At 39.6% G+C, this 19,784-nt stretch overlaps 1 protein-coding gene across 2 annotated transcripts in view; it reads right to left on the reverse strand.

Moving 5' to 3' along the window:
- The window catches only part of ctnnal1 (catenin (cadherin-associated protein), alpha-like 1), a 57,501-nt gene extending 42,150 nt beyond the window's left edge, over positions 1-15,351 (reverse strand). Inside the window, exon 1 of one of the 2 annotated variants that reach the window (XM_008421804.3) lies at positions 14,889-15,351. In XM_008421804.3, coding sequence (XP_008420026.1) covers positions 14,889-14,984 — 96 coding nt within the window. In that variant the 5' untranslated portion in view covers positions 14,985-15,351. The remainder of the gene's footprint in view (positions 1-14,888) is intronic. The other variant, XM_008421805.3, reaches the window with a different exon arrangement.
- Between the last annotated feature and the right edge of the window lie 4,433 nt (positions 15,352-19,784).

Genomic DNA, 19,784 nt, shown 5'->3' on the forward strand with positions numbered 1-19,784 from the left:
TTACACTCCAGACCTTGAGTAGTCCCCACTACATTTAACTTTGTGAGAAACGGTGCGGTTTCTGGTGAGATGTGGTTGTATTCTCCTCTCAGTTTCTCAATCATCTGAGAGTGAAGAGTACCTGTGTGACCTTCACACACACGCACACACGCGCACACACACACACACACACGAAAAACACAACCCCAATCAAGTCAATTAACTATGCAACTTCAAAGCATTATCTGCTTTGTTCGCAACTGAATCGTTACAAAGAAGTATCCTGGGGACTAATTAAAAAGATAGAAGAAAAATATTTAGAAAGAGTCAGAGCTGCACCAATACAATGTATGCCACACATCAGTAAGAACTGGGTCATAGCTTTTGCAGCAGAGGCATTTTTAAGAAGCTCAAAGTGTGGCTAACCTGCTTAGCTTGACCAAAACAGCACTCCAATTGTTTCGTATTTGATAAAAGTCTGCTAAAATTAGCCAAATCCAACAGAGACAAAAGTTGAAACCTCAAAAAGATGAAACAGCATAACTTTGCTGGAATCTCATTAGCCTTCCTGTTTTCTGCTGTAAATCTTGCTCTCTCTTATAGCCCAAAATGTTTGGCTTTTAAATAACTCCTTCAGTGTCTTTGCATAGTCACACTTCATGTCTTGGCATCATACTGCTTCTGAAAATAGCCAACATCGACCCTTTCTCACGGAATAACAACTTCTATGTGACAACAGCTTCTGTCAACATGTTAAATCTTAACATCAGAGCCAAGGAGAAAATCAGCATCAACTTTATTGGCCAAGTTTATGCACAAAACAAGAAGCAATATACATACATTTTAATATGAATATGATTATGTTAGTTATGTATATATACTGATATTACAAAAGGATACCATGCAGCAAAAATGTGCTGTGTTGATTACCAGCAGAGTAGCTGTGATTTCCTATGCAAACAACATGCATAAATCATTGGCACCCCCTTAAAATCCTTAGCTAGTTGCCTCCATACTGAGTCATACTTAACAACTGGCGGATTTTGTAAATGTATCAGCAGAACAACTACAAAAACTTGATATCAGCCATAAAAACCTCCCATCAGTCATCATGATGGGTAATTACAAGCAATCGACAAATAATAGTGTGCAGTGAAACGGCGTTTTGAACGCAGCCTAACCAGGCTGACAGATTCAATCACGGACTGAATGGTCTGCAGGGACAAAAGTGACACTTAAAAAAAAAACAACTCAACGGGTTTCCTTCAAACAAATATTATCTGTTCCTGTTGATTGAAAAAGCAGAAAGATCCAGGAGATTCAATTTTGTTTGCGACACACTTATTGAGGGAAAACACTTATTAAATATATTTCAGAAGGTTAATTTAGAAATCCTCCTCTCCTTCTACGGACTGGAAATTTAATCAAGATGACAAAAGGTAATAAGAAAAAGTCACGTGTTGAAAAAAGTCAACATTGGCATAAACATTCACCAATTAGCTACATAAGGTGAAAAAACTGGCATGTGAGGCAAAAAAAAAGATACTATAAAATGAAAGAACTGTGTTCAGCTTGTAAAAGATGGGGAAAAAAACAAACATCAGAACTTTGAATGCTATTAGAGCAAACCAGGAAGAGTCGGTGAAAGTGGTAAGCAAACTAAAAAGAGTCAAAGCCGAAGGGTTCAGCATGCCTGAGAGTCTCACTCTGTGGGACTTTGACTTTTAACCCTGGACTTAATACCGCCATAAAGAATAGAGAGACATGTTTTTAGATTCTGCACACACACATACACACGCGCGCACACACACGCTGATGCACATTGTAGGAGCTTGAAACACGAACCCTGGAAGGAATGCAGACCCCCAGACTTCTGACAGCATAATAGCTTGTGTTGTGGCACACACAGACTTTTAAACACATTTATGGCTTAAGGAACACACTTTCACTTAATGGCGCATGCCATATTTTTACTGGCCTGAATTTCAATAAAGGCAATGTTTTTTTTTTGTAGCCTGGACATGGTGGTACAAAATATGCAAGAAGTGACCTCTAAAAAAAAAAAAAATAACACACCTGCAAATGTCTACATATATCCTCTCAATTAGACAAGATGAAGTTTTTATCTTCAATAACTTCTTCCAGTGGTCCAGACAACAGATCCAGTGAAAATATCCTGAATAACCACAACTTTATTTATAGGAGTTAGGCAACTTTAACTTATTTATAGGATTTGGCACCGACTGTGTGTCATTGAGAACACACTGGGCTGTGTTTCCTGGATGACTGGCCCCAGCTGTCACCCAGTGGCTCCAGTCATCTGCACACAACGGCAAGTTGAGGAAACCTACATCACACTGAAAAGGCGAGGTGTGAAGCGTTTCCAGACTGTCGATGAGACAGGAGGCGAACGAACGGATGCAATCTTATGACGTGCTCAATCTGAGGTTTATAAACTTTCATTTAAATTGTAGAAGTTGCTGTGAAGATGCATCTGCCCCACTAGTTTACGATACGAATTATTCTACGCAAATAAAATTAGCTGGGCTCTCCCTTAGAGATGGGGTGAGAAGCTCGGTCATCTGGGAGGGAATCAGAGTAGAGCCGCTGCTCCTCCACGTCGAGAGGAGCCAGTTGAGGTGGCTCGGGCATCTGGTAAAGATGCCTCCTGGACGCCTCCCTGGTGAGGTGTTCCGGGCACGTCCCACCGGGAGGAGGCCTTGGGGAAGACCCAGGACACGCTAGAGGGACTATGTCTCTCGGCTGGCCTGGGAACGCCTTGGGGTTCCCCCAGAGGAGCTGGAAGAAGTGGCTGTGGAGAGTGAAGTCTGGGCCTCCCTTCTGAAGCTGCTGCCCCTGCGACCCGACCCCGGATAAGCGGAAGAAAATGGATGGATGGATGGAAATATATGTAGTTGTCAAAATAAAATAAAAAAAAGTATTTTATGCATGCTTGAAGTTATGACACCAGTCTATGTTTTAACTCTGCATCCCCAGAGAATAATACTGCTTGCAGTATCAAAACAAAGGGATTGCTCTGCAGGTCACGCTTTTCGGATTTTTATCTGTACAAAATGTTGAAACTATGTATTGTTTTTCCTCCGTTTTACTGTTATTCTGTGCCAAGCATGGGTCTATCGCATAAAGTCCCAATAAAAAAAACGAGTTATATTTGTGGTTGTAATAAGACAATTGTGTTAAAAAAAAACAAAAAAAACATCAATGGCTATGAGTAGGCACTCTGTCTCAATCTTCAAAGCAGCCTGAGAAAATAATGAAACTTTAAATCCCGCTCCTTCTGCAAAGTCTTTCAGTGCAAAACCAGATTTGTTCAGACTCCCACAGCTCTGTAATCTTTGCAGTGCCATGTTGGAAATCACCGTTTCATTTTTGGTGTGAAGTCTTTTCACATTGTTTGAGATCCTCTTCCCTTATGAGTGTGCTCTGAGCACTGTGTCGGCTTTAAAACACGATTCCCCCTGAAGATGTGTGCCGATCATACAAAAACATCTTAAGAATACCACCATTGTGATCACTTTCGGGTGCTCTCTGTCAAAGAGGGGACATGTAAATCTGCTTTAAATATCCCCCCCGACCCCCTTTTTTTCTCCACATAATTCATGTTCTTCCTGCTGAAGAATAAGTGCAGTGCTGAGGATTGTGTCTCAGTTTACAGTGATGTAGAAAAGGGAACTGATTCAAAGAGAAAATGTAAAGCTGAGCTTCTGAGCACTGAGCAAACCTGTAGCCCCTGGCCAAGGTTTCGCCGGGACGCATAATTAATCATGGGATACGGGGACAGGGGACTCTGGAGAAGTTGAGATTAAAAGCAGGGGGAGGCTGTGGCGGGGGGTTGGGGGGTTGTGAAGGAGAGAAACTCAGGCTGAAGACAAAACCAAAGAGCAAGATTGTAAGATGTGTGTGACAAGAAAACAAACTCAGGAAATTGAGCAGAGGAACACAGGAGGGACAGAAGGCATACAAAAGAGGTACTGCAGCATCTTACGTGTCGATACGTCCTACCAGCTTCTCCCTAAAGTCACCTCACGAACTGAAAGATTCCTCTACAGCTGCTTAACGTTGCTCTCAGTGAAAGTGATTGTATTACGCGAGGTCAGAAGAGGGCCCCTGATAATCAAACGTGTGGTGCAATTTTTTCCTTCAACGACAAATGAAAACCTGCACATTAAAAAACGACAAGGCTACTGTATTATTAGGAGGGCAATGAGATCTTGTGGCCACAACATTTCTCATCAAATTGCAGTCTGTCAGGTGAAACACTAAGTGTTTGATGTCTAAGCAGGTATTATTATTATGCCTCTCAAGAGAAGGGAGCAGGTGTTTACGACTGAGATAATGCTGGTGGATGTTGGGATAAGGATATGACTTGTGATGAATAAACAAATACAGTAGCTAAAATGTATTTTGTTGCTTTGGGATCATAGCAAACACAGATTCTAGACAATGAGTATCCCAACCAGCTAACTGAAAGAAAAAAAAAGCTTTGTTTCCACTTTAACAGGAAGGTGACATTGAAATGAAGGAACTTTCCTGTAGTTGCCCCATAATCATCATACCACCTCTTTACTTTTTTTCCAAGCCGCATTAAATAAGTGTCAACGAACATATTACAGCAAAAGAGAACTTAAATGCGTGCTAAAGGGGTGAAAGTAGGCGGGTATGGTCGGGTCCTGCGTACCCCTAAAAGATTTAGCGGGGGTACGTAGTACCTGCAAGAGAGAGGAGCGGCTGTCTGCTGTAAAAAAATAAAATAAAATAAAAATCAATAGGTTCACTGTGCAGCTGTGAGTTCACCCACTAATCAGCCGTGACTGATTAGTTTTTCAAGAACAATCTAAAACACGACTTAGTCAGTTAATAAATAACTTTTTTCCCATTTCGTATTGTTTCTGAACCGTTCGTGCTTTGCTAGAGCAGTGGTGCAAAACGTCGTTCGCGGAAGGTTTTGAGTCGATCTCGGCATCAGGTGACAAACCATAAAATAAAAAATAAAATAAAAATGTGCTTGAGCATTCTTGATAAAGAAAATTAAGGGATTACTGGAATCTATACACTCAAAGATCTGTCAATTTTCATATAGTGAACATGCTATTTTTTCCTTTGTCTATTTATTTAAGACATGAGTTTTTTAATTATGTTTTTTTCCAATAATAAACTAAATAAAAATCATATTTGACTTGCCACTCTGGTCAAATCAAGAGACAATTAAAGAGACAAATTAGCCAATTTGTATCACAGCCTGATCAACAAGTGCATCACTAAAAAAAAGCAAACATAAAAGCAAAACATCTGAATAGGCAGGGAACCATTTGCAATGGCAGCAGAGATATGTTACAAAATAAAAAGTAAAGCTTGACTCAACTGAAAAATGTAACTTTGCAATTTCCAAATATCTAAGCTAGAGAAGAAAATATTTGGTACTCTCAGCTCTGTGTCCTTCACACCGTCTTTGTTCTGGCATGTCAAACTTCATTTCTTAAAAAAAAAATCTATTATTAAGAGGGGAGAAGTTCAAAGATACTTGAAGAAAGCAATTAACACACAGAAAATTCCCCCGGTGGCGACGTTCGCCATGTTCCTGCAGGAGACAGAGAGGACTCATGGGGTAGCCTTGGGGTGAATTTAAATATTTCTGCTTTGTGTGATCCTAAAAGACCCGTTTTATTTTTATTTTTTAAATTGATGTAACATTTATTATTAAAGCAAACATAAGTCTTTTACTAATATCATAGATGTAGGTAATACAGTTTCGCGAAGCATTTATCCACCAATTCCCAGCATGTGCTGGTCCATTTCATGTCCCCGACACCAGAATCATCATTGTGCCGAGCAAAGAGAGCGTGAACAGGAAAGCAGTGGGAGACGAACAGCTGCCTGCCAAAGAGAAATGTGTTTACCTGGGGTTGTCCAGGCAGCAGAGGGCAAGAATACGCCATGCACAGTCTCCTCCAATTTCAGTGAGTGGCCTTTTCTTCCTTACTTGTCTACTTGGCCACAAAATGTTTTATTTTCTATATCATAATTTAGTGGAGTATGTTATGGAGTATGCCAGAAAAAAAAAAGTTTGCAACACCTTTCCTCTTGTTTACAACAAAGAGATTCAACCATTTGGAAACGTACCCTACAGTGGGGAAGCTACGTGCAGCGTGTCTGCTAGTCGACTGCAGATTGCCCTTTTGAACAGACAGCCTGACTACTGAATCAGTCAATATCGGCTTGGTATCTTTCTCTATAAACAGCAGAGAAAAAGAGATCGTTTGCAAAGTAAACAATAATTCGTTTATTTTATTCTATTATTTTTGAAGCCGAGTTCAGTTCAGTTATATATGCCTTATACCTTTTTATATTTACAGTTTTTGTGTAAATGTCATGAAAGCATTAGACTTTAACACATGGCAACAATACCTTGAGAATCAGGCCCAGTTGATATTCTACTCAACAGTTCAAAAATCAAAATTTCTGCTCAGAAAACAATGTGTAATTTTTATTTTATTTTTTTTGCTGTGCACCAAGACGAAACATGAACTCATTTGAGATAAATTTATGAGCCATTAAAACCCATCTTGAACCCATAAAGCTGATCCCCATCGTGCCTTCAAACCTGCATGATTTTCCGTAGCAACAAGGTGTCGGAAAAATATCCATGATGCAGCTCTATACCTTTCCACATCCCAAACGTTCCCTATTGAATTGAGAACTGGTGGCTGTGGAGACTGCTGTAGAACAGTGCTTTTGTGGATTTACATAACTACCTGAGCAAACTCCAAACAGCAGCGCCTCAAGCAGCAGACGTGACGTGTGCCATCAGAGAGCTGCTCAGTTGCAAACTGTTAACCAGCATGAATATAACTATTGTGAATTTAGATTTGGTGTTATTCATACTTTACATTTTGAGAATTTGTTGCCCTTTTGTCATCTCAAACCAATCTGCCCAATCTTGCCTGATTTTTTTTTACATCAAGACATTTTAGTCCACACTCTGCAAATTTGATTTTCTCCTCTTTTTGGGGGACCATTCTCTGCAAAACATTTGAGATGGTTGTATGTCCGTCCCTTCCAGAAGCAACACCTTCGGCAAGTCATCTTCCTCTCAATTAAAACACTGAATTTAATGGAGTTGCTGCCAAGAGACTTTCTGACCTGCTTTCGTTTTAAACAAGAAATTAAAAACGTGGACCAAATAAACTGGCCGGAGTGAAATTTAACCTCGTTTTACTTCTGAACACACAGTTCAGAAGTAAAACTGCTCCTGGAACTCCCGCTCAGATGCTAAGCATCATGCTACGTTAAGCACCATATTACTGCTAGTTGAGCTCTCCATCTGCGCTCTCCCACTTATGAGATATCTCATCATCATAAAACAACAATATACTGTAAATACAAGCTGGTAATGGGCCGGATCTCTCTACAGAGATAATAACAGGGTGGATTTCAGTGCCTAAAAGAAGCTGTACAAATTCAGACAAAGCGTCAATACGACTATGGGCCAAAACACAAGCATTTCCATTAAACAAAGAACTAACACCCACCAAGCCAGTGAGTACAGGTCATTCCAGTTGTTTAATCAATACTTAATCAGCCTTTAGTGTATAAGTATACACCTTTGTGAAGAGTTTTTTTCACTGAAACAATTTAAAAAAAACTACTATCTCTCCTAGTTCAAGCTTTTGAGTAACCTAAATAGCAGAATGTGCAAGAGCTTTTTTTTTTTTTTTTTTTAGCAATCTAGCTAACTCTCTTGTGTCTCTTAAAGATCGATTTCCTTTTACGGGGTTATTTAGGGGCCATGTGCAGTCATTCAATCAAGTGCGTTAAAAAAAATACTGTTTTTTTTTTTAACTGGAAGTAAATCGTCTGATGAAAGGTGATTGCTCCAACATCTGAGGCAGACCCTGTTATAGGCACTTAAAGAAAACAGAGCTTTGTAATGACTCCCATGATACCAATAGTGAGAAGCTTTCAAGACAGGCGACAAAGGTTAACCCTACTCATTCAAGCTTCCCCCTGCATGGGGGGGGGGAGAGAGAGAGAGAGAGAGAGAGAGAGAGAGAGAGAGAGAGAAGGAACGTGGGCAGCTAAGGGTAAATAAAAAAAAATAAAAATCAAGATAGAAAACAAATCTGAGTTTTCATTAGATGGTGAATGGTCCAACTTTACCAAACAGCAGCAGGTAAATGGACTTTAATCCCAATCCTGTTTTCAAAAATCTCAGGTTATTCAGCAATTATATAAGTTAAGTTCTTGGCTATTGGTAATTAATGTTTAAACTTAAGAGTAGGAAAGAGGAAACCACGATAGACTCTCTCAAGATAGAGGATGGATGTGAAAAGCACTGTTGACACTTTAATAGCCAAAAGATGCACAACTCCCTCCATATTTATTGGCAACCCTGGTAAAGGTGTGTTTTTATTGCAGAAGCCCAATCTAAAACTCAACAGATTGCTAAAATGCCCACTTACCATCCTAATCAACTGTGCAAGATAAACTTGGATCCTTGTCTGACTTTGTTTGTCACATTTTAAGTTGTTTTCAGTTTTGATCCAACTGTAGATATGATCAGGTTTACCTGGTGACAAGGCTCCTAACACATTCTATGTCAAAATTACTAACTCAAGCATTTTTTCAGCCATTTTAGATTGGAATCATTTATGATTAATTAATATTATTGCATTTTTGTAGTAGATCATTTTGACTTGGTCGTGTTATAAGTAGCTCGCAGGCTGAAAGTCTGACAAAACAACCAGTTAAAAACAGCTACGCTAGTTATCTTGAGCACACATTAGGAGAGGTTTTTCCAACTGCTTTGTTTACCACAAGCAACCAGCAACTAATATGTGTCACCCATGTTGCATAAGCTACTAGCATTAATAAAAATAAAATACTATTAAGCAAGCAGCAATAAAGCATGTCAGTGTGATCACAGTTGGGCTGCTGGATTTTTATTTTTGTTTCGAGAACAGAGCGATGCTAGTGTAATAGCATGCTGCTTTGCTAAATTGGACTCATGCAAGACTTGTAGTTGTTTCCTGCAAACAGCAGTGATGAATAAATTGTATTTGTTTGCATAAAAAAAGGAAGATGCGTCTGATCTCAAGTAGCACCTAAAAAACAGACTAGGTGACGTATAGTATAGGTGTGAATTTTAGTATTATCAGCATTTGAGTTTAAATTTCAGTTCAACAAAACTGGCGTAGTTGGCACAGTACTACAAACGCATAGATAAAAAAAACTATGGAAGCCCTCATCCTTTTCCCATAGGCTCTAATACATACACTGAAGGTTTATTGTACCCCATATTACCATGGGATTAGTACATTTTGGTTTGTGAGTGCTTATGCACACACACACACACACACGCACACACACACACACTGTAATCCTTTCATTCCAGGGCCTCATTTGTCTTCATTATCGTCATGAGGCTCAAGGAAGAGGATCTGTTATAGCTCGTGGCTACAGTGCTGCCTCTGTGCCTGGGTATAAAAATCAACTTTAGCTCTACCTGGAAATTTGTCATATCACTGTACCACAGGGCTAGGGATATTATGACAGAAGCACAGTGCTCTGCAAATGACTTGGTAAACCTTTGTCTTGTTGAAACCAACAGCTTCAGTGTATTTTGATGGGATATTTTTTTTTGTTAGATCAATGCAAAGTGTTACATAACTACATAATTGTTGTTTTTAACTGAGGGACGATGAATACAATAGCAAGCCACACTTTACTTTTTTTTCCCTCCCCCATCAAGATGCGGTATCATTTTACTTACAAATCGCGATTATACACAACTTTTGTTATAAGTCTTTTTTTTTTCAGTAGGCCGTTTAATGAAAAACTTCCTACTGAGTTCTTATTTGGGTGAAAAATATGCAACTGAACTTCTGTTTGTGAGCAAAAAATAAAGAAATGTAAAAAACTGCCTTTTCTTTTCACCCACTGCCTTCTTTAGCACATTGGAAAACAATACTGCATGTGCTACAGAAACCCCGGAAGCGCAACAAAGTCGATGCTAACAGACTTGGACAGAGAACGGATTTTCCCGGCCCAATTATAACAGCAAATCTCCATGCTTAGTCCTGAAGGAAAATGATGGAGACAAGAGGGCTGTGTAACCACAAGGCTTAGTTGTCACACGTATTTAAATGTGCGCTGAACTGATCAAAACCTTAGATATTACTCCTGTGCTACTATGCGTTCCCACGCACTTTTAAAAAAAATACAAAAATAAAAAAATTTGCCCAAGAAACACCACCATGTCTGCACCCAGGCTGGGTTGCAGGGCTTTTATTCGAGAAGCACAACTCGATAAAATAAAAAAAGCCAAGAACAAAGCTGCTAGTTCCGTTACATGAAAACAGGGGTCAGATCTCGAGGAAAACACAAACCACATTATTGCTAATTGCTTTCCACTGTTGTCATAGACCACATCACAGGTGGGACACACGCACGGGACTGCAGCCGTGCTTGTTTCCTTCCCCTTCTCTCTGTGTGGTGCCCGGTGCATTTCTGACCACCACACAGAGCAATTAATTTGCTTCATCGGGTCCTTTAAAGCAAATCTGAGGCTGGAAGTGAAGGAAAGCACATCTGGAGGAAAAAAAAAAACTTTCTTGCTGAGAAAAGCAGCTTTGAAAACTGCATGAAAAGAAAATTGTGTCTTGAAAAGAATCTATGGAAAGAAAAAAAGAATCTAAATGACAGAAAAGGGCCCCAGGAATTCTATTGAAAATATTAAAAATCAAGGAACTAAGACTAAAAGAAAACTTTGTAAATGACGCCGACACGTTGCACCCTTCCCTAAAATGTGCAAACCACGAATCAGTATGACAGGTGAACACGCAGGCATGAAAAGAAAGACGTGGGTGGGACAGAGAGCTGCGAGTGTGTATGTAAGAAAAGTGCAAGGCGGGGACACTCCCAGGCCTGTAATTACAGCCTGGTGGGAGTGAAGCTGATAACTGAAGCCTGGGCACATCAACAAGACAGGGAGGGGAGAGGATTTTTTTCCTTCTCGCTAGTTATACATCGACCTACACAACATATATGTTGCATAAATAGACAAACTCAATAACATTTGGTGTTGCTTTGGAAGTTTGCAACATGTTGCCCACATAATGATTTTGTGCAACTTCACTAAAATGATTTAATGAAATCACCTCAAATGTATTACAGTTTCTCAGAAATGCCACTAAACAATCATCCTTCAGTTCCTGTTATCTATGTGAGGGGGTAATAGTCTTAAAGTACGTGTAGATTTCACTACTAAATATATGTTTTTATTTCCTTTAAACTAGTCATTTTATGTGTGAGCTTCAATATTAAGGGTGTAGGGACATGTGTTGTGCCCAATTTGCAGTATGTGATTCACACTCTGCTTCAGCCAGAGTGAGATTTTCACAGTATGAGCTTGAGAAAAAAAACAAAAAACCCCCCACAAATTTACTGTATAATGGTGTAAAGTCAAAAATCCAACCAAAAAGATAAAACAACCCAAATCACTTTATAAACAACAACATTCAAGTTATTTACTTTAACTCGCTAGCCTGCAGTCTGTTGCTTAACCCCTTACGACACCGACCGTGTCAGAGACCAAGCCTCCAACAGGTCATCGTTTCTCAGTGGCTCAGGGTCCAGAGCCTCTGCACAAAGCAGAGCATAGCACAAGGTTCTGGTTTTCACAAGGCTATCTCTTCAACCAATTTTTGTATCTAATTGACAGCTGACGTTTGCAGCTTGATAGGCAGTCTTATTTTTTTGTTTTATTTCTTAATTACTTGGTACAAATTGACTTAACTTACAACACACGGAAAACTTTCTCACAACAGCAACCGATGCCATCACTCTAACAATAGTTAACAAATTTTAAGTTGATAATTCTTTGAGAAGGTAATTTCTTTGAGCATTTGAAAGCTGTGTTGCTATGGGGACACGTCTCACAATGCGAACAGAAAAGGAAAATTACGAAGATTGTCCTTGAGGCCCGCTATTCAACAGGACAGCGATATGCTGAATGCCACTGCAGCGTGCAGCACATTTCTCTTTGCTGCTCGCCAAAGCCGAGCCATTCCATCTCCGCAGGAAGGAGTTTACACGTCTATATAACATCACGGCGGGCTTCTTTATAAACTGCAACTCTACCTATAACTTCACCAGGATATGCCCTTAATTTCCTTTTAGCTTTTTTTTTTTTTTTTTTTTTTATAAATGACCGAAAGTCTAAAGGAACATCCTAAATTGAAAGCACACCCTTAACAGATGTGCTTTTCTGATAACCAACACATCCATTCAGCACTAGATGACCTTATCTCTCAAATGAGCCAGAGCAATGAGAGGGAGGAAGCTATTTGGGAAAGCAGACGAGAGATGGGAGGTGGTGAGGGGATGACAGTCTCATGGACACCTCTTGCATGCCCACCGTTCTTCCACCCACTCTGTATGCCCAACAGTGAGGTGCCTCTCTTTCTCTGCCACTGTCTTTCACCGAGAACAACAGGGCTTTTACACGTCTTTGTCCCTTTAGCCTCCTACACAGAATAAAAGTCTTTAACATTAAAAGGATTAGTGTTTCTCTCTGCCCGCCCCCCGACTTTGTGAAACACAGTTGTTCTCGATTTGTGCCCGTTACTTGAATCAAGGTTTTCAAAAGTTCTAAAAGTTATTGGAATAGTTTAGAAAATGTTTTATCATACCATTCCTACACTTTAAAGTCCTTTCAATGAGATGTACAAGAAGGTGCAAGTGTGACCAGAGTCTTTTCTTTTTTTTTTGTCCACCAAAGAGATTTCAGTTTCCAATCAGTGTTGGTGCTATAGTCAGTTCTATACTGTTCTGTAAAAGTGCTGGTTTGCTCTTCCACCATCCAGGGCTGAGTCAGAGCCCTCATCCAGTTAATATTTAATCTTTCCTGTGTTTTATCCTACGTTTTTAAGACAATTAAGACCACAAATTATTTTACTTATCCAAGCATCCCTGGAGTAGATGCATTAATATCACCAGCTAATGCCGTTTTAAACTACTAAATGTGCTTTGTGAACACTCCTCATCTCCCACCAGCTGATTAGGAGTTGGACAGAGCTTTTAGATTACGATTTGTTGACACCACCTGGAGATCTTAAAAAAAATAAATAACTAAAAAAACTGAAAGCGCTAAAGAACGCAATTGGAAATGGAGTTAATAAATTCAGGAGAAAATTGAGTTGTAAGTGGCGCACTGACCTACTTAACCTCCATTATGAGTAATTTCAAAATAAACTGAGACGATCAGAGACAGTCAGATTATGTTATTCTGATCCAACATTTTATCATCATTGACGTGTTTTAAGTGTTTTAAATTCACCAATCAAGCCACTCTGGAGTTTTAAACAATTCCCTCTTTTTAATTCACTGCATTTCTCTTATTAGCTTCCCTCTACCTACGAAAAGAAGAGGGGCTTTCCTCTGGCCCGGCTGAAAACAAGCGCCAGACTAGAACCAGCCTCAGCAGAAACACAAAAACCTGCCTCTTAGTATTTAGGACTAGTTTAAAGACTGGAACCAATTTGGAGGAAGAGTCACACAATGATGCCCCTCTCCCACCTGTTGCGACAAAAAGTGACTTTAAATCAATGAGGAATCATCTATCTATCGCTCTTTCTGAAGAAATAGTTTTGAATTCATCAGAAAAATTCAGATCACTTGGTTGGTTGCAAAGACTGAAGCTTACAGCTAGTCCAAGATGCACCAAGAACAAAGATCTTAAAAACCAATTCAGTTTTTAACATGGCACTAATTAATAACAAAAAACTCCCATCTCAAATACCTCACTGCAGTTTATGTAAATACCATATAAAACTTTAAATAATCAATCTGCTGGCAGTGCTCTGTTATTTATACAAAAACCAAGAAAATGGGACATTTGAAGCATGTCTTGTTGGAGTATCTGCTATAAAGCTAAAGTCCAAATGTTTTATAGTTGCCTGGTTGAATTGTATTCTACTCGTTTAAATAATTGACAGCTCCCGTTTAACAGTATGACAGATTAAAGGTTCAGAAAATAGCATTTTGAGACAGGACTTTATAAGATCGTAGAACTTTACATTCAAATTGGCATCTCTCAGGCCAGCGTGATGGCAAACAAGTGCATTATGCTTATAAAAGTGAAAATAACCACACAAAATAATAGTTGATTTTTTTTTTCTTAAATGAAACCAAATGAATAATCTTGCAGGTGCAAACTGTACAAATGTAACTGTCTGTGTGCATTATTATGAAACTAATTGACCCAAGTTCCATCGGAACTACAAAAGAGTTGCTAAGCGAGTCTTCAAGTGGGTTTTTCATTTCGTCTGTTTATTGTCGAACACAGCACGTGCTCCGAGAAGTGGGAATCACAGCTCACCCCCAGACCAGGAAACTCTAGGAAACTCTTCTGGACTTTGACACGTTATTCCCAAACTGACTTCGGGGCTCAGAAAAAAAAAACAAAAAAAAACTTTTGCAAAGAGGGAATTATGACCCTAATCCTTTATGCTATCTGTAAATTCATTGAATTGCTTTGTTAATGGTTATCATTTTACTTCTTTATTTAGATTCTTTTTAAATCAATACGTGGGTCCTCTTGTGTTTCATAGAAAAGTTTTAAAACATTCAATACTTTGTAAAAGTTGTAACCAACAAGTTCAAGTGGGGAACGTATAAGATTAGGTGTCACGCCAACGGTGAATTGGCCATTTACGGTGACATAACTGAGATTTTCTAAAGTGTCTGAGCTGCGTTTAAACGCCGCACCAGAAGCGAAGCACGCAGTCTGGACACACAAACAGGTAAACACAAGAGTTGGCCTCATTTGAGCCCCCCCAGCCCCTCAGAACAGCAGTGGGAAAAGTTACAAAGCTTCCGAAAATACTCACCTGCGACACCAAGGGAATAAGCGTCTGCTCCACGGAGCGAGTTTTGATCTCCAGGCCGGAATCAAAGTTGCTGTTGCCGCACGGAGATGAAGCCATTCCCGCCGAGCTTTTTCTTTCTCCCCCCGTCTCTCTGGCTCGCTAACACTCAATCACGACGCACGTACGAACACTTACTGAGTTCGCTCCCTTATCTCCGCTGCTTTAGCAGCTGCAAAACTGGCTGCGGACTCGAGATTTAAAACACCGAGTTTTTCTTCTTCTTCTTCTTCTTCACACTTCGTCACACAGACAGTAATCGAGCAGTTCTCCACACACGCACGCTGCTTTAATCCCCCTCCGGGTCGGTGGTTGCGCCGCTGCGCCCGCTAATGTCCATGTAGTTTACTCAGCTACAGCAGGGAGCGGACTGCAGCACACCACTGTGGGCAACCACATTCACACACAGGCACGCACGCACAGCATGAACACACTTGCAGGTTCCCACTATTGGCTGTTTTCATTTATGCCATGCCACTTCAGATTGTGCACCATAAACATCGGGGTTTCGGTTTCTGTTCTCACATAATTAAAGACCGATCCTTTTTCTACTTGTGATTTAAGGGATTTGCTATAATATCATTAATGGCTCACTTTTAACTATAACATGGAAAACTGTATTTAAATGCTTTTCTTATCGGCTCTCCCACTTAGCCAGGAAAGGCACACAATTGGTCATTTCCATGTGTAGAGAGTGTATAAATAAGGAAGTAACTATGGGGTTTGGAGGTATTTCTAGTCTTTATTTCCTAATTTGTTGTCTAAAACTTCCTTCCTGTCTCATTTCTGATTGAATAGACTATCCATATTTAAAGCCTGGCCAATGTGGGTACATCTGCCATAGTGACCTTTAGTTTTTATGTGTTAAACATTAACTAAAAAGTCTGGAAACTCTGAAAATCTGAGTAGGCTCAGTGGATTTTTTACCTAAAAAATGTGCATTAACTGTGGATTATGTTGATACTTTCAACTAATTTCAGGTGAATTAATGTATTATTTTTACATTTTGGTGGACTTTCACAATATCATCCCTGAAGTGTGAAGTATCCTTTTCCTTTTCCAAATACAGAGAGAGGCTACCAATCAAACGGCGCACAATTAGACCCCATTGCGAAAGATCTCTCCTGAATAGTAGCAGATTGACTGAAACACATTGCCCAACGGCCAAAAGCCTTTTACTTTTGTTTGCCCAGCGAAAGCAGCAAGGTTCTGAAGCTGACAGGCCGGAGTTTCATTATACTGGTTCTAATTAATGACGTTTTAAAACTCCAACACTGACAACACAAAAAATGTCTGAATTGTTTGTGCTTTTGCTAATAGAAACATGTCCCCCACCGACATTTTAAATAGCTTTCTGAATCTATTTACAGTTTTTTCCCCATAAGCCCATAAACATAATTTCAGGTCAAGAGTGATAGATAGTTGAGTAGTTGAACAAAGAGCTTGGCGCTTTTTATTATCTTTTTAGAAACAAAGCCAGACACTCTACCAAACAGAAAACTATGAAGTATTTTAGCATATTAAGTGATCTAATGCCATAAACCTCTTCCATAACATTGTAAAAAGTTTTAATCTATCGTTTCCATTTTTGTCATTCCTTTATTTGTTTTTGATAAATTGCTCAGAATCATACCCCAGATATGTCCACTTGCAGTTCTTTCCTTCGCTTACGTTATGGTTTGTCACTTTGATATGAAGATTTTCAGGTAAATTCACTTATACCAGTTCTGGAGGAAATAAAGCGCTGAAAAACAGAATTGCTTTACCTAACCCAAAACGGGTTAGAAAAAAAAAAAGGAAGGCTTTTTCAAACCTATGATTTGTGCTGCATTATTTATTTAACTCTGGAATTTGATTTCAAGCCTCCACTTGAAAATAGATCTAAAAAATGAGTTTAGTATCCACTGAACATAACAAAAGTTTAAGACATAAATTATTGACTAACACGTCTCACTGTTTCTCAGTAAACCAGCGGCACAGATAGTGCTGTACAAATGTTATTTATGAATAAGTTATTTTAATGTTTGACTGTATGAAAAGGAAATAGTTTGTTTTTGCCTTGTATTTATACTATAGTTATAATCACAACATTTGCCAAATTACACTGTTTTTCCAGCTTGCAACTGGAGCTCACTCTACTCTGATGTGTTGTCATTCCCAGATTGGAGCTCTGTGACTTCAGAGAAGATCCAAGTCAGCAGAAATCTTTTAGAAAGTTATTAGATCATGACTTAAGACACAATTTGTTCACAAGCAGAACAACAGAGCCTGGGTGTCTGAGACTTGACTAAAACATGGCACTTAGCTTGTTGTAATCTCTAGGGTTTTAATGAATCCCCCGTTTGTTGTATTTGATGCAAGTATTACATCTTCTGCTTGACTCCTCAGCGCTTTCTTTAAATTGTGAAACAGACATCAAAGTGTCAAAAGCTGGAAATGAATGTGAAACTTCCTGGGAGGTTTCTCGAGTATGTCCCACAGGGGCGTCTGTCCGTCCGTCCGTCCGTCCGTCCGTCCGTCCGTCCATAAATCCATGCATGCATTCTTTTTAGTTGGTTCTGGATCTGCATTGCAGATCCTCTCCGAGGGGGACTTCCCCCAGATCAGGGCAAAGAGAAAAGAATGAATCAAGATCTTTGCTTTTTGTCTTAGCTTTATTTACTTCAACGGACACTATGAGTGCTCACATTGCTGTAGACAAGGCCAAAAATGCTAATAAAGAGTCAATTTCAAGCTAGCTTGACTCATCGTGAATTAGAGATCTCTTGAAGTCCCCTGCTTGGACCCAGTGATAAAATATTTGAAAATGTGGGAAAGCACACTAATAAGAAAACCTTGCAATCGTAGGCAACTTTGGACAGTTATCGGGAATCACCTCACATGTCCGTCACACTTGTGACGCTGGTTGCCATGTAAGCTGGATGCCAGGGTGGGGGCCAAGGAACACTTTGTCTCTGGCCTTATCATATGGACATCACCATCTGACTCTATTTTAGTTGTGTTTAGGCAGCCCAGATATAGAACAAAGCATTTCTCCAAATGGTGTGCTACTTCTTTTCTTTGGTGACCCTGTGACATATGACCACAATGTCAAATTATTTCACGTGCATCTGTATTTCAATTCAGGTAACCTGTTTCCAAACTCTTGTCGGTCCTTGAGCTATATATTACTTTACAAGCAGAGTCCTTGGGTGACACCTCGTGTAATATTTCATAGTGTGAACACAGTTAGATGACAAAGAGCACATGTGGTTTGGAAGCTCTGTGGCACTGAGAGTCATGGCTTATTTTGCTGCCCAGTGTGTATAGGTGGACTTGGACTCTGAGTCAGAGGTGGGTTTCACCATGAGTGGGTGTGCCAGCCTAGTATTTAAGTAAAAGCTTACCCTGAAGCTAGTTTAGCCATGTCTTCACTGGTCTCTCCGCAACGCCACAGACGTGTACACACACACAGTGCATCATTAAAAAGGTATGCGAGCTGTTGAGCGAACAAGGATGTGCTCAGCTGTGATGAATGGCTCTACTACCACTTCTAGATGATATCTGGGTGTGTGTTGTTTTTTTGTTTTTTGTTTTTATCTGCACTCGGGCTCTCAACCAAATGATAAGCTGATAGCAAATCCAACTTTAGCTACTTGCACCGACTGCATTAACTTGTGCTGGCATGAGTCACTGTGGTCAGAGTAGATAAGTCAAAGTGGTACACTGAGATAAGAAATGTGATTGTCCTGTACTGCTGCAGAAAATAGCTTAGTTGGGGAGCTGGTTGGAGTTCTGCATGTACCCTCAAACGCAATGTGTCACGGGGTGAACCAGACTTGTTTTTTTTAACTGCGTCTAATTTGTTCTACGGTTTTTGAGATTTGCTCCTCAGTTTGTACTCTTGTGTTGGCACTCAGCATTTTGAATGTCTACCTCAAACTCAAGGGAGCGAGTCCCTTTTGTGTATTCTTATCCACACGGTCCAAGGGTATTACTCATTAAAAAAGAGCTGCTTATGCTCAGTGTGACTGTGTTGCTAACAGCTGCTACAGTCTCTTTCCCTCTCTGTGTGTGCTTTAGAAGTGCTGACTTCCCCTTCTCTTGATCATCCCTTTTTTTTGTTGTGCCACTCCTGGGACGCTGAGCCTAAAGAGATAGATGTTTTGCATATCGGAATATGTGAAATGAGTGCCCTCAGTTCTATATTGGATAAGAAGATTAAAATTAGGAATACAAAATGACACAAACAGTTTATGTCTGCTAAAGTTGATTTAGCAGACATAAACTGTCTGCTAAATGGAAATGCAAACATGGTTTGCATTTGCAGTCTAATTATTGGCGTGAACGTCACAAAATGGTGTATTTAATTGACTATCTGGAGAAAGGGATCATACATTAACCAACTTCCCATAATTAGAAAAGTAAGAATTGGGTGAACAAGGTTGAATTTGTTTGAGGAAACCCTTAATGTGACCAAGTTTCAAATGTCAGATTGTTGATTTGTGGTACATTTGAAGAATTCAAAGATGATTCAGAGACTTTATTTTCTATCCTTCCTGTGGGTTTAATAATCAGTAACATTTGCAGCATGATGATGCTGCCACATCTGTGTTTGAGAGTATGTACAATCTTCCTAAATAAAAACAAAAAACTTAACTTTGACTTCTCTAAATATAGTATCTCTATTATCATTGTGTCCAAACAGCCAAATCTGCATTTTGTCTTACCATAACACTTTTCTCTGTAAGTCATTTGGCCTATCCACACACTCCACAACAAATTTCAGTGTAACTTCAAGTGTTGCATTTGGAGCAGTTTTTTTCCCTTGGCCTATGGTTACATACTGTACACCGTTGCCTAATTGAGGACAGTAAGACA

The sequence above is a fragment of the Poecilia reticulata genome, chromosome 11, assembly GCF_904066995.2.
Source record: "Poecilia reticulata chromosome 11, P_reticulata-male-v2, whole genome shotgun sequence".
Lineage (NCBI taxonomy): Eukaryota > Metazoa > Chordata > Actinopteri > Cyprinodontiformes > Poeciliidae > Poecilia > Poecilia reticulata.